The sequence below is a fragment of the Podarcis tiliguerta genome, assembly GCF_965153285.1.
Source record: "Podarcis tiliguerta genome assembly, chromosome: 1".
Classification (NCBI taxonomy): Eukaryota; Metazoa; Chordata; class Lepidosauria; order Squamata; family Lacertidae; genus Podarcis; species Podarcis tiliguerta.
The window spans coordinates 21,075,542-21,091,647 of NC_139534.1; the positions used below are offsets into that span (position 1 = coordinate 21,075,542).

General features: G+C 39.8%; 1 protein-coding gene across 2 annotated transcripts in view; it reads right to left on the minus strand.

Moving 5' to 3' along the window:
* Positions 1 to 15,792, minus strand: part of LOC310660725 (neurabin-1-like) — a 39,259-nt gene extending 23,467 nt beyond the window's left edge. For both annotated transcript variants that reach the window (XM_083405683.1, XM_083405682.1), the window contains exons 1-5: positions 13,841 to 15,792; positions 3,312 to 3,444; positions 2,732 to 2,852; positions 1,842 to 1,946; positions 1,583 to 1,703 (exon numbers count right to left, since the gene is read on the minus strand). In XM_083405683.1, coding sequence (XP_083261809.1) covers positions 1,583 to 1,703; positions 1,842 to 1,946; positions 2,732 to 2,852; positions 3,312 to 3,444; positions 13,841 to 15,493 — 2,133 coding nt within the window. In that variant the 5' untranslated portion in view covers positions 15,494 to 15,792. The remainder of the gene's footprint in view (positions 1 to 1,582; positions 1,704 to 1,841; positions 1,947 to 2,731; positions 2,853 to 3,311; positions 3,445 to 13,840) is intronic.
* Positions 15,793 to 16,106: the final 314 nt, after the last annotated feature.

The window sequence follows — 16,106 nt, forward strand, 5'->3', positions numbered from 1 at the left end:
GCTTTGAAATGTCACTTCTATATTTCTGCATTTAAAATAAAATAAAATAAAATAACAACAACAACCTGTGTAAATCCATACACAATTCAACTTGAAATACTCAAAAACAGTTCAGTTCTGGTTGCCTCACTTCAAAAAGCATATTGTAAAGTTGGAAAAGGTTCAAGAAAAGACAATCAAAATGATCAAGGGAATGGGAAAACTCCCATTTGATAAGTTACAGAATCTGGGGCTTTTAAGTTTAAAGAAAAGCCAAGCAGGAGGCTACATGATAGCAGTGTATAAAATTATTCATGACATGGAGAAAGCAGGTAGAGAAGTGTTTCCTCTACTCTCTTATAACACTACACATTTTTCTTGCATTTGCTGTCCAAAAAAGACACATACTAATTTTGAACTCCATTGTATTTGATCATTATAGGAGGGCACTGCTCAGGTACAACCATATCCAAAAGCCTGTAGTTGCATAGATTACTTTATTACAGCTTTTACATTAGAAGTCAGCAACCAGAGTCCCCTGGGACTAAATCCGGTCAACTGGGGAGTGCAACCTGCCCCCTCAGCTGCCAACTTACAGACACCTAAGTTGAAGGGAAAAATACAGTAACTGGTAATAAAAAGCAAGATACCGTATTTTTCTGTGTATAACACAACCCCATGTATAATACAACCCCTACTTTTGGGAGCCCAAAATTTAGAAATTGTTATTTTAAAGTTGTTCAGCTTTTTGGGGAAATCGCCCAAAAGGTTGTTGAGCTTTTTTATGGCAATTCCCCACTTGATCTCTCGCACCTAAGCACAGCCTCACCTTGCCTCTCCAGTCTGTGTCTGGCTTCGTCAGAGAAAGCTGACGGCGCCACGGCCATGCTCCCTCCTCACCTCAACACTGCCTCGCCTCTCCGTGGCCCTGAGCACCAGCTCACCCAAGACTTACTATATAAATCTGTGTATAAGACAACCCCCAATTTTTGACTAAAAAATGTGGGGGGGGTGGACATCATCTTCTACACAGAAAAATACTGTACTTTATAGACTGGTGGTTAATATACTGGCCCACTATCTCTCTCATTTCTCAGAATAGCTCTTTAAGAAAGCTACTTGCTGGCTAGGGCTATAGATTAAACATCTGTTGTCCACTCAGCATCCTCCAGGAAAGGAAAAGGTTTGCTGAAATATTTTGAACGTGTACAGTGAGAAGTTGTAATCTTTCTTTCTATTACTGGTGTTCAGGGTAAGTGTCAATCTCTACACATTCAAAACATCACCACCCACAAAGATGGAGCAAATGCTTGGGGGACCCTGGGAGTTTACTTGGGTGAAGGAATGGAAAGCAAATATGGCAGTGGATTCAGTCAGCAAAGTTGCCCATTCACAGTATGAACTATATTTGACCGGTAAGGCTGAACGTGACTGTACCGCCTCTTGATTATATGGACAGTTACAAGGTGTGGAGAAGGAAAGGTAACACAACAAGATCAACAGGAAGCGGGGCTCAGAATGAGCCAAGAGAAAGAACTTGGGAGCAGGGCACAGGAGAGGAAAGGTGTACGACATACATGCAATGTTATATTTTAATTGATACCTGTTCTGTATCATCATGGGCATACTGATGCTCATACAAACATCTCTCCTGCTCCAATGTCTCACTTATAAGTCGAGCTACTTCACTCTGAGTTCCTGGTTTTTCTCTTCCAATCAGAAACCTACAGAAAACCATCAACCACCATCAAGAAGTCAAATATAAAATGACAGTGTCACCAGCAAGAAATAATTTTAATATTTCCCCTTCAACTCTATTACTAAAAAACCCCTGCTTAGCTATTTTATAAAATTACACATACCTGACTGTGCCTTTTGTATTTTTTAGTACAGTTGCTGCAAAAAACTGGGTTACTCCAACAAGACTTATACCATCAACTTCAACAATTTGATCATTTACTTGGATTCTGAAAGGCAAAGAATAAACATATTTGGTGTTACACACCACACTATATTTGTTAAAATAAAAGGGCATTTGAATGAAAACAATAAAAAGCATATGAGTAAGGGCCTGTCTGGTCATTATGTTCTACAGAACATACCCTACAGAATATTTTCAATGGTAACTTTTGGATAGATTATTAATTCTATTTATATCCCACCTTTCCTCACAAATGAGCCCCCTACCACAGGGAAAAAGAAACTAAAGATCTAAACCAGACTCAAATATGTTTGCTTTAAAAATGAAAGTATATGTTTAAAGTGAAGATAGGGACTGGGAGAATATATATTTAAACTAGTTAAGAACTTCTTAAGGAGGCAATATGCACTTGCTCAATTCCAAGAGATACATTTTTGATAATGAAGAGCTTGTGTAAGATCCTATCTGCACCTTCCTTCTGTTACAGTGGTAATAAGCAAGCTTCTAGGGGTTGGAGAATCTTCTAGAATGACATTCAGCACAATATAGGGGCTGTAATCTCATAGGATATTTAAAGAAGACACCCACCTTTACACACTAACACTGCATGAGTGAAAAAGTAGAATTTACATGGCCTACTGTGTTGTGCAACTGTCTCTCTAATACACACTATCCCTATAGAAGGAAAACATGGTTTCCCATTTCACCTGAACTGAGCCAGTGAAACATTCAGATACTGAAAAGTAATAAAACTTAGTTCATATAATTTTACTCTGGCTTGGTTTTACTAATATCTGCAAAACAGATTAAGCATTCTTAGCGGAAACTTACCGACCATCTTTCTGAGCAGCTCCACCTTCAGTAATCGTTTTTACAAAGATTCCCAGCTTTTCCAGTCCCTGATCTGCACCAACACCCATTCCAATAATACTGATACCTAAACCACTGTCACCTATGGGTTACAAAAGAAAAGAAAAAGACTGTGTATTTTTAAAATTAGATTCATAGCTAATAATTATTGGTCATACGTGCAAAATGCCTTATTGGCTTAATATAGTATTTAAATCATAAACAGGAAGTCATTCTATGATGACTGAAGTAAGAAGTGCATTTATGCATTCTTAAAAAAAGAATGATGTACTGTGACAATCCGATGAATTCTGTTTTTGCATGCATTCCTGTACTGTACAATCCTCCATTCAATTTTCAAAAATCTTTATATTTCAGCCTTCCAGCCCTTATCAAACATTTAAGAAGCAATCCTAAACTCAGCTAACAAGGTCTTTCATTAGTCTTCTATGTCTACTCACAATTCCCATCAATTTCACCAAGGCTTAATTCCAGGCCATTTTGACCACTTTGGCCTGAAAGTAAAAGTTATTTTTGCAGAATAAATGTTTAAAATGCATACCTTTTTCAATTTCCACAGGGAAAACCTCCATTTTCTCCACCCTTTTCTCAAGTTCATACTCAGCTGATGCTGACACAGGGTCAACCTCTTCATTACGTCTATCATAGTCTTCATTTGAGTAAGTACTGAATACCTAAGAAAACAAGAGATGGTTTTAGAACAGTTTTGCACTCATGAGAGTTCACTAGATCTAAAAACCAGATACTATTTGCATGTAAATACTAATACAGAACCCTTCATTTTCATACCCCTTTTGCAATTTCTCTAACCAATGAAGTATATGAACTCTTTACCCAAAGTCATCAACTCCACACAAAGTTAACCAAAATTCCACATCAAAGGAATAAAAGATTTAGTCTTAACATAAGAATATGAGTTATATCTCCTAACTTAAATAATTTGGTCTGCTTCCATGGCCCAGTTTTCAAATGAACGAACAATCAAAATTATTTTAAAAACAACATAAAGAAACAAAAGGTATGAAGATTGGGTATAGGCAGCCCACTGAGCTAAGACAAAAGAAAGAGGTAGAAAAAATGCAAAAAGGAAAAACCTGTTCTCAAAAGTGTCAATGAATAAGATTTATTACAATTCAATGTATTTCAGGGTGCACATTGTAATAAATCTTATCAATTTGTACTTTTGAGAATAGGCTTCTATTTTTTGCATTCTTTCTGTTTGTGTGTCTTCCTCTTGGATTTTTTGGCAAAGGACAACAGTAGTGATAAAAAAACCAAAAGGTGCTGACAGGAGTCAGGGACTTCCTGACTACTGACAACTCTTCACATCTACTTTTTCAGCACATTTTTTAAGCTCTACTTTGGACAGGATAGTCTGAAAAACATACAAGCTAAAACTAGGTTTGAAGTATGCTAGTCTTTTCTGTTTGCAGATGGCAAAAATCTACATTGGAAGCTACTATACTTTTTCAAAGAAGGGTGTTTTTGGTAAAGTATTTTAAAAAACAAAACAAAAAAACAAATCTTGTACATGTTTCCTTTTTTCTACCATCAGGAGTTATTTCACTCAGTTCCATCTATTTCATGGGACATATTCTAATATTATAATATAATTTGTTAATAATATAATCTTAGTAATGTGTTTGTTCTGTTCAGAATCAAATTGTTTCCAGGAACAGGAAACATGAAGTTTCTGATAACACTATATTTAGTAATCATGGCAGTTATCCAAAATGCCTCAGAAAAAGTAGACAAATATTTGTTATGTATTTACTAAGGGAATGAAGATGTCCTTCTTTCAGAAAATGCTTTTATTCAAATTAAACCTGTTTCAGAAATCAAGCCACATAGCAGAAATAGCAACTGCTATATCTTGAGATCCTTGGAAGATAAAGTTGGTATATAAATGAAATGTATAAATAGATAAATAAACAAATAGTATGGTCTGTACCAGCTTATTTTAAAATAATCAAGTTACTAGACACAGACGGAAAATCCTCTCATAATCAAATTTCTTCATGTAAGAGTTTTTATTCGCTAGGTATCACTGAAATGCTATCTAACTAATTCAGAATTCTGGGCTGTTAGACAAAATTTCCAAGAACAGTCTTTGCACACAAGTAGTAACGGGAAGTATTAATGATTCACAATTGCTGTGTACCATGCAAAGCAGGAATTCAACCAAGTTCCATATCTAGAACCTACATACGTCGATGCATGGTAGATGCAAAAGTTCTAGCTTTGTACATTAACCAGGAAGCAGAAAGGGAAAGTAGCACAAGAGCATATTACTGTATTTATATATTGCCTAATATTTCTGGACATTGCAAAAAAAAAAAAAAAAATTAACAATGAGGTAGATGGGTTTCCACAGCTTACAATCCACTCTTCACAGAAGTAACAATTCTGCAAAAAGTAGTAGAGAATTCCTGGAGTGGGTGGCTGGAGGAAAAACAGTTGTCCTCTGAGAAAAGCCTGTTGGTGATGGTTATAAGACAAAGACTAGGGTTACAGAGAAAAAAGGGGAGTTGTGTTAAATAAAACAGGTGATAGTAACCGAGGTTACAATTTGGATTATACGCAATTTACACAAGGGTTACATTCTGTGGATTGCACCTAAAGCCAAAAGATTGTATTACAGTCAAAACCAACTGGGTTCAAGCATTTCGTCTTGCGAAGCAAGCCCATAGGGAAATCCGTCTTGTGAAGCAACTCAGAAAACGAAAAACTCTTTCATCTTGCAAGTTTTTCGTCTTCCGAGGCATTCGTCTTGTGAGGTACCACTGTACTATTATTACATAAAGCTGAATGTGCACAAGTTAAATGTGTGTAAGTGGCAGGGTACAGAGAGCATAGAGATAGTGCAACAAAACTTGTTATAGCTTTTGGGTAGAGAAATATATTTACCTCAACTGTTTTCTTCTCAAGGTTCATGTTACTGAAACATATTTTATTTGTGATTTATGTTTGAATGTTTAGCTTTGGTCCTAAGAAAAAATGTTTTTAAAGAAACCCTGCTAATCACTATATTCCAGAAAGGTGCCAGCTACAACTCCTAAGATACAGTAGCTGTGAGATATGATGTGAACAGGAACCTAGTAGTGTCGTGGTCAAGGTAGTGCTATACAGTGGTACTTACCATAGATTCCAGCGTATAAGATGACTTTTTAACCCCAGAAAAGAGGTTAAAAAGTTGGGGGTCGTCTTATACGTCGGGTATGGCTTCCTCCTGGCGCGGAGCCCAGCACCCACTGCTGCTTCGGAAGCTGCCGCCGCCGCATCAGTGGGCGGCAGGCTCCGTGCCAGGAGGAAGCTGCCCAGCGATGCTAAGCCGATTTCGCTGGGTGGCTTCCTCCCAGTGCCGAGCCAATATATAAGACGGGGTCGTCTTATACGCCCAGTCGCCTAATATGCCGGAATCTACGGTAATTTGTTCTGGAGGTCTGATCTTAACCTGAAGCACCACTTTAGCTAATGGGGCCTCCTGCTGCCGCTGCACCGCCGTTGCACGATTTCTGTTCTCATCCTGAAGCAAAGTTCTTAACCCAAGGTACTATTTCTGGGTTAGTGGAGTCTGTAACCTGAAGCATATATAACCTGAAGCGTATGTAACCCGAGGTACCACTGTACCTTGATTGGCTATCTAGGCAAGTAGTTCTCACATGTACACATACCACAAGTTGCTACATGAATTATGAAGCTTCCCAGACAATAACTTCTAATGAACTGAGCTTTTAACGGAGAGAAACTAGGAACAGAAAGTTTTCTGTATGTATAGACCTATGGACACCAGCTTTGGTGCTTTCATGAATAGTGGGTGTGCGCAAATCCCAGAATTGTAGAGCTGGAAGGGACCCCAAGGGTCATCTAGTCCAAGCCCCTGCAATGGAAGAATGCATTTTCTGAGCAATTTGCTTGCCAACTAGAAATATGGGCCCCAAAAGTTTCCTATAAGAAGGTTAGATTCTGAAAACACAAGCAACATCCACTGAGTTCTCCCTCACTCCAACCACACTGTCAAGGGAAAACCACCCCCTTAGCACGTCAGAACTGTGTTCACTCCCACCCTTACTGGGTACCTTTGACAAAAGTAATTGCAAGAGCCTTGCTCTTTCTGTTCCTGTGTCACAAGTGAAATAGAACGTTTACATCACACCCATCCAGGAAATGCATAAGCTAAAGTCACTGGATGATAAGCAATATTAGTCATACTCAGAACAGGACCATTGAAATCAGTGTATTTAAGTACATAAATTTTAGTTGCTGTACTCTGAGTATGACTTAGCTCTCACTCACTTGCTTTTAATCTACCATAATTATGAATTTTGGCTGTCAGTGGTTACTAGGGTGTTTGCTTTCAGAGGTTAGAGCTTGTGTGATCATTTCGGAACAAGTATTCCCCCCCCAAAATCCACAATCTTTTAAAATGAGATTTCATTCACAAGCACCAAGATACAATTAGGCCTATGGTTATTAAACTTCAGCAATGATCAGTTTATTTCCTGTTAACATGTTTTGATGTGGCAGCATGAATCAGTATGGATGATATGAACATTCCAATGTAAGTTATTTTAATTTCCATTTTTCCAGTGCCTGTTCTAATTCTGCCATTTGTAGCAGATTGTCCCCTAATAACCAAAGCTACTGGTAGTCATCTGTAATATAGATGAAATTCTATTTCTCCTAATATAAACACAGGCTCATTCAAATATCTTAAGATCATTTTCTGTAAAGACATTTATTCTCAATGTGCTCTGAAAATTTCCACAGCAGGGGTGAGAAACCTGTGGCCCTCCAGATGTTGTTGAACTTCAGCTCCCATCAGCCCAGACAGTGTGGCTAATGGTCACAGATGTTGGCAGCTGTAGTCCAGCAGCATCTAAGGAAGCACAGGTTCCCTATCCCGTCATCATTTCTAATTACGCCAATACTGGTTAAGGTATTTTAAAAGATTATCGAGTAAGATGTGTGGGTACAATGGTGAGTATGAACAGAACTGCACATTCCCCAAACAACTTTGGCAACAACTGGTATTCAAAATGCTTGATGAGATATCATGCCATGTGTATGGTTGCCATTAACACCATGCAGCTAGCACGTTAAGAAAGCTTCCCAGGCCTTCACTTCCAGCTCACAAATAACAAATGCAGTTTGTGACTTTATTTATTTTCTGCTGCTCCAGAGAGTAAGACCGAAACCAATAACTTCAAATTACAAGAAAAGGGATGTAGACTGAGCACCAGGAACAACTTCCTGGCAGTATGAGCTTTTCAAGAATGGGACACACTGCTACTGAAGGTGGTGAAATCTCTTTAGGGTTTTAGCAGAGGTTGGATGGTATTAGAGATACCTGCCACTTGAGGACTTTAGAAAGAGGCAGTGTATTCAGATAAGGCTGTGAATATTCTCCATCCAAAATTCTAGAGAGCTACTACCAGCCAGCATGGACGATACTGAACCAGATGAACCAGTAGTCTAATTTGGTTTAAGACAGCTTTCTATATTCCTAGGCCCTTGCCAACTTCAAAGCCATTTGAAAATAAAAAGTATACCCCAAATATGCACAAATCATCTTTGAGAATAACAGCAGAGACTATTATATGATATGTGCAGTTTTTAGTATTATAACCAAGTATAGTTCAAAAAGCCACAAGGGCACAAATATTCTGAGGTGACCATATTCTTCCCTTTATTTTCATAATCCACAGGAAATATAATCAATAAACTTTCTGCTAGGTATATACTTGCACTCAGAAGTGTTCTCCATGATACAGAAAAAATCATTTTCTCAACCTCATATTTTCAAAGAACCCTTCTAGAACTTGATTCTCATTACTGTTATGGTTAGCAGGTTCATAAACCGAAACCAAAGCATCAAATTAAGGTATTCCTTACATCCCATTTTTATTGCCACAGCTGTTCCTTTTTTTACTGCCCAGACAGAAACAAAAATTTGTCTTATTACTGTACCACTGACAATGAGAAGGTTTGAATGAATTTACTCTGCTCTTCCAATGAGTAGCTTACAAAGATCTAAATGGCATGACATACAAAGAAAAGGAAAAACCAGTTCTCATAACAACCAATCACAATCTCCACCCCAAGCTGAAAAGAGGATCTTTCAGTCTTGTTCCATCAAATTGGTCACAGTGAATGAGAACATTTCTATTATTTGTTCCCCTTTACTTTATTTTATCCTTCAGTATTGATGACTTAGGCTGCAATCCTGTGCACAAACTCGGTAGTAAGTCCCAATGAATTCAGCAGGACTCAATAGACATAAGCAGGATTGCACTGTAAATGACTACTCACCAAAGCCATGTCCTAACATTAAACTTTTGCCAGCTATACCATAAAACTTCTTATTGCTGATTTTTAAATTTCAAATTCTTAAATTATGAATCCTGTATAAGCTACAAGAGCTATTGGTGCAAGGAAGAAAAAGGTATGTGTCACTAAGCTGTACAAGGTAGTACAAGACAGGGGCCTCTCAGGCCCAATTTAAGTAAGAAGCGAGAATGTCCCAAAGACTAGTTTGGGTGGGAAACCCCACCCCATTGTAAAGTGTTGATATGATAGGAAGTAGCTTATGGAAGATAATGTCAATTGTTTAAAATAAGGTACAGTATATCAAGTACACAACCTTTCACCAAGAATAGCTTATTTATGGCCATCATAGTAATTGCCTACAATTGTATAGATTTTGAATGGTTCTATATAGGACCCCCTACATGCAAAATCTTAAGAAAGAAATGTAGCTTAGCACAATTCTAACCATCTAAGTGCAAATGCAAGAGAGGAACATTAGCATGCACTATTCTGCACACCTGGGTCAATTACAGGGAACCATGTTAGTTGAAGAATACTGCTACTCTTTCTGAACGTAGCAAACAAGAGAAATAAGAACAGCAGAGAACTTCTCCCACCTCCATTGTGAGGTAGGTCAGTCTGAGATACAGTGACTGGACCAAGTTCACCCAGTGAGTCTCATGCCTCAGTAGGGATTCCAACCCCATTTTTCCCAGGTCCTAGTCCGACACTCTAACCACTAAACCATTAGCTAAGATGGAACTTTTTCAATTAACCATGGTTAACACTGGTACAGAGGTAAACATTGACAACAGAAGGGAGAATCATGCCATAAAGGGGAGGAGATAGGCAAAAGGAGTATGTGAGCTTTCCAACTACAGCGGTACCTTGGTAGTCGAACAGTGAGGCTCCCAAATCAGCTCCCAAACACTGCAAACCCGGAAGTAGGTGTTCCAGTTTGCGAATCTTTTTCAGAAGCTGAACATCTGACACGGCTTCTGATTGAGCGCGGGAAGCCCCTGCAGCCAATCGGAAGCTGTGCCTTGGTTCTTGAACCATTTCAGGAGTTGAATGGACTCCTGGAATGGATTAAGTTCAAGAACCAACACTGTACTCCCAATCTCTGAACCACAATGTCAGATGCTCTGGGAATCAAAAATGCACTGTACAAAAGACAAAACTGATGCTTACTACAGCAAAATAAAAACATGTTGGCCCAAGGTAACACATGTTAGAGCAGGCTTCCTCAAGCTCGGCCCTCCAGATGCTTTGAGACTACAATTCCCATCATCCCTGACCACTGGTCCTGCTAGCTAGGGATCATGGGAGTTGTAGGCCAAAAACATCTGGAGGGCTGAGGATGAGGAAGCCTGTGTTAGAGAAATGGTGGGAAAGGTATCAGCTGATTCTTTAATAGTCAGTTAAATGAAGATATCATATGATCATCAGTTGTCAACATTAGTTTACCTCAAGTTTGCCCATAGGCTATGAATGAGGTTTGGGACTCAGAACGACCAACAACTGGCTGCAATCCAGAGCAGTTCCTTTTCAACATACTCTTCATTAGTTTCCAAAAGTTAACTGAGGCTGAGATATTAAATGCTAGCATTTTAAACTAAACTGCATTTTATTTTTGTCACATGATCTTCAGAATTCCTTTTTGAAACTTTACTGCTTGAACATGAAAGTGTTGGGCCTTTACTGAATAATCACAAAATTAATAGGCTACCTAGGTGCTTATTAGGATAAGAATAAAAGCATCAATCCAAAGGTTCCCTGTGCACAGTACTTGGCTGCAGCAGAAGTATCTTCAGGCACAGAGCAATTGAATTGTCAGTATGGGGTCAAAGCAGATGGGACCGTAAATATGTCTATGTCTCCCATTTAACATGCAGGTCTTGTATGATGCAAATAGCAGCATGTCGGGTGGTATAGGCTGATAAGCAGCGGTGGAGGACAAATTAACCCTTTTCCTTCTCTGCTATGATCCTGAAGAAAATCCCTCCTTTGAAGGTGCCATTTTCTCTTGGAAATCCCCATTCACAATAGGGAAATCTCTCCCAATTCAAACAGCTCATTCTCAAGATCACAGCAGGTGAGAAAAAGGTTGAATTCTTTCTCATGCCTTCTGAAATCCAAATAATAATTATCAGTTCCCCTTCAATGTTGCTGCCATTTACATTAAAACAAACACATGTTAATTGCAAAGACACTTTAACTTCATAATCATGTCGGCCCACAATTTTAATATCAACTACAGTGGTACCTCGGGTTACAGACTCCGCTAACCCAGAAGTAGTACCTCGGGTTAAGAACTTTGCTTCAGGATGAGAACAAAAATTATGCTCCAGCAGCACGGGAGCAGTGGGAGGCACCAATGGCTAAAGTGGTACCTCAGGTTAAGAACAGTTTCAGGTTAAGAACAGACCTCCAGTACGAATTAAGTTCTTAACCCGAGGTACTACTGTACCTGTTTGGAGGTGAGAAGGGGCTTTTGAAATATTCTTCTTCTTCTTCCTCTTCTTCTTCTTTTATCTACTCATTTCAGGTGACTGGTACAGTCAGAGCTGGATACACTGATTGAGGGATGCAAATAGGGATTAACCTGGCCCGTCATTGTTCTTTTTTATTGAGGTAATAACAGGGTAAAAAACACATATAATTCACATAAATTAGGGCATGGCTAACAAAGGTATTGCCCTCCAGCTGCTTTGTACTAAAACACCCATCTGCCCAGCCAGCATAACCAACTGTCAGTGTTGATGGGACTTATAGTCCACAAAATGTGGAGGTCACCACAATACACTGTGTATGAGCCTTATAATTTCTGGTTACAGTGGTACCTCTGGTTAAGAACTTAATTCATTCTGGAGGTCCGTTCTTAACCTGAAACTGTTCTTAACCTGAGGTACCACTTTAGCTTATGGGGCCTACCGCTGCTGCAACATGATTTCTGTTTTCATCCTGAGGTAAAGTTATTGACCCAAGGTACTAATTCCAGGCTAGCGGAGTCTGTAACCTGAAGTGTCTGTAACCCAAGGTACAACTGTATATAAAACAGCTATGGAACAGAATTGATTTGGAGTTGTGAAATTTTACTCTTACTTCAATGTTCTAAACATGCTTATACGGTGGTACCTCGGGTTAAGTACTTAATTCATTCCGGAGGTCCGTTCTTAACTTGAAATTGTTCTTAACCTGAAGCACCATTTAGCTAATGGGGCCTCCCGCTGCCACCACGCCGCCAGAGCACGATTTCTGTTCTCATCCTGAAGCATAGTTCTTAACCCGAGGTACTATTTCTGGGTTAGCGGAGTCTGTAACCTGAAGCGTATGTAACCCGAGGTACTACTGTAAAAAACTAAATCCCACCAATTTCAGTGGGACTTATTGCCCAATCAGCATGCTTAGGACAGCCTCAGACATTTAACTAAAGTTCAAAATTTGCCATGTATTAGCAGCACATTACCAGAAGGCTTTATAAATATTTTTTTAAATTCCAAAGTAGGGGTCAGCAACCTTTTTCAGCCATGGGCCGGTCCACCATCCCTTAGACCATGTGGTGAGAAAGACTCTATTTTTTGGGGGGGGGGGGATGAACAAATTCCTATGCCCCCCAAATAACCCAGAGATGCATTTTAAATAAAAGGACACATTCTACTCATGTAAAAACACACTGATTCCCGGACCGTCCATGGGCCGGATTGAGAAGGCAATTGGGCAGCATCCGACCCCCGGGCCTTAGGTTGCCTACCCCTGTTCCAAAGCATCAATAATTAAGGGTGCCCAAACTACATTCTACCCACTTTTGTCTGTTTCTTCCAGTATTAAGGGCTCTGGATAAACTGATGTATGCAAATTAATAAAGCTAATCTGTGTATCATGTAACCATCCAACTAATACTGTTTAAACATTAACTTTCAAGCTTTAAAAAAACACTTGTTGCAAAATTGAATCTAATTCAGTACTGAAGTCATAGATGACCTCAAACTTCTTTTAGGAAGACACAAGGTTCACATCACACTTGCAAAAGTAACTGTAATCTTGGTTAGCAGTGCCATCTTTTGCAAACCTTTATGTTGCTATACTTTTGAAAACACACAACTCCTTAACCTCCCCCAAAGCTCTACAATATTCCCAATCCGTTCTACCCTAAAATGGTAATCCATGTACAAGCCTAGCAATTTGAAAGTTCCAGATAAATGATCATCTTCAAACATTAACCACTATTGGGAAATATTTCCTTAGATACTTTGGGTGATATCCAACACTTCTCCCCCCTGCTGACGAAAGGCATCCATCAGGAGAATGAGAGAGAAAACCATTTCTCAGTAATTCCCCCTCTTCCCTTCAGTCTCCTGTGGCTCCTCAAAATCTGGAGGGCTGAGAAACCCTGTGAAGCAGTTTTGAGTGACAGCAGAGGGTGTAGAGAGGAGGAGTCACCAAAAACTGCCTCCTGCCACTGTTCTGCTGACAGAAGCTTTCCACCAGTGAAGAGGAAGCAGTGGATATCACTCATTCAACCCAATTATAGGCATACTTATTTGGAAGTCCTATTAATATCAAAAGGGACTGGCTGCTAAACAAACCAGGTGGATGAAGCCAAGGGGTTCTACAATTACATTCAGTATTATTTGCCACCATAATTAAATCAAAAGCAACAATGATTATACCATACAACATGTAATCTTCTGGAAATGGCATCATCACATTAGGCATTAGGAAAAAGGAAGGAAAATACAACTATCCATGACACTTTACCTTGATTGGGGCTGTGGAAAACTTTACTTTCCTATCTGGATCAGGATCTTCTTCTTCAGAGAGTCCAGGAAATTCCTCATAATTACTATCATAGTTGTATTCCTCCTCTGGCAAGGTTTCCTCTCCTTCAGGGCCCTGACTATAAGTCTCTGTTTCTCTGTCATCGTCAAAAGCTGCATTCTCTATCCCAAAAGCACTGGAAGAAAATCCACTACAATTTTCTGGCCTTTCTTGTTCTTCATCCTCTTCTTCACTATCTCCTACTTGTTCTACATGATCATGCTCTCTTGTCTGAACTTCCTCTGGAGATGCCACATCTTTTACTCCTTTTTGATGGGGCTCACTGCACCCACTAAGTTTCTCCATTTCTTCAAAGGTGAGGCCATTTCCTTCACCTTCCCAGCTTGGAAATCGGAGTGGTTTCTCCTTCTGGAAGACATTAACTTCCCCCACAATTTCACCATCATTCTCTGAAGTTTTATTCTGCACCATTATCAATTCAGCTCTAACTACTTCTACCTGAGAGATTTTTATTGGGGCTCTATCTACTTTAGTGGACACATTGTTTGTATACTGCAGATTCCTCTCAGAGGTTTGTTGCTCTCTTCCAGATGCTTCTTCAGTGACCCTACTCTGTTCATCCTTTTCACTAGTACTGCTGCTGCTCAAATAGGAAGGAGTGGCAAGAGGTTGATTTTGCTTCAAGTACAGCTCTTCCTTAACCACTGGTGATTCCCAACTGCAGAACACCGACTCGACTGGACTTTGAGTACCCTCATTTTTCGAAGTGTCTTTACACTCTTCACTGTCACTGTCTCCCAGGAAACTCTCCAGTCTTCTAGAAATAGGCCCAGCATTCAATGAGGACAATCTAGAGCTGGAGTGCTGCACCTTGTGTTCACTGTTCCCTTGACCCTCTGCCTTGTCTATGGTGACTTGAGAGCCAACATCGGTATTGAAATTAAAGTGATCAACCACACTACTACCATCAGAGGAGGCAGAGCCATGCCTCCTCCTATCTTCAATCCTTTCATTTTTGCTAGGAGTACTTCTGTCCAATGAGCTTGGTTTTTTTGTGTTCCTTTCAAAAAGTTTCCTAGTCTCAGAAAACTTCTCCGCTAGGGCAGCTTTGTCTAGATGTCCTTCATCACTGCTACAGATAATTTTGTCAGTAATCGAAGAAGCAGGTAAAGAATCCTGGGGACCACTGCAAGGGACAGAGTCAATATTTAGGAGGTTGTTTTTTTGAACACAAAAGAAAGATGGGCTACTGGGAGAAGGAGGAGCAGGGTCACTTGCAGCTGTTTTGGTGATGATCTTGGGCTCAGAGGGTGGGCTGTTCTCAGAACAAAGTGGACTGGAAGAGCCACCCATCTGCATGAACATATTTTTGATCTTGTGTACCCTGTTGCCATAGGTGACAGCTCTGCCCCGAACATGTGGGTCATTACCTCCACCATTGGATGAGCTAGTCAGCTTTTGCTGGGAGCCAGATCTAGTTGAAGCATTATCCGCATTCACAGAATCAAAACTGCACTTAATAGCATGAAAATCAGCTTTATAGGCATTTCTGTGTGGAGAAGCACTTCTTAAGGTCCTCTCTCCTTTTCCTTCAGTCTTCATCATTGTCAAAAGGAGAGACCCTTCACTCATTTATAGTGGGGATATGTATGAAAACCAACAACAGTTGCCCTTGTTGTTCTTCACAATGCCAGGATACAAGCCTCTTACAAACTGGAGACAGAATGAGACTGGAAGACGCCTCTGACTGGCTTATTCCATGCAGGCACTGAAGTGAGTTGTGGGAAGAGCCAGAGAAGAACACACACAGAGAGAACAAGCACTCGAGGAATGTATCTGGAAAAACGGGATCCTAGCGCCACGGCTGATCTACTATCCTGAAAGCCATCTGCAAAAAAAGAAAAGTTAATGAGCCGAAGGAGGAGACCTCACCCTTCTACGCATCTCAACTTCTCTCAAACAGAATTCCATACCCTGAGGAGCAGTGGGAAACTTATCTCTATTGTGCTCTGCCAATCAAAGGGGAAGCAAAATCAAAATCAAAAAAATGATTAAGTCGCAGATGAAATAAATACAAGCTCTGAATTTCTGGAATTAACGCGGACTGAAGCTCACTGGGGCTTTACCCTGCAACAGTGTTGGAAATAGGAGAAAAACTGCTTTAAGCATGTGGAAAGCAGTTGCCTCTTTCTCACTGGCCATTGAATAAACCGTAGGCAGCTTTTCCTCGTCGGGGATTAAGAGG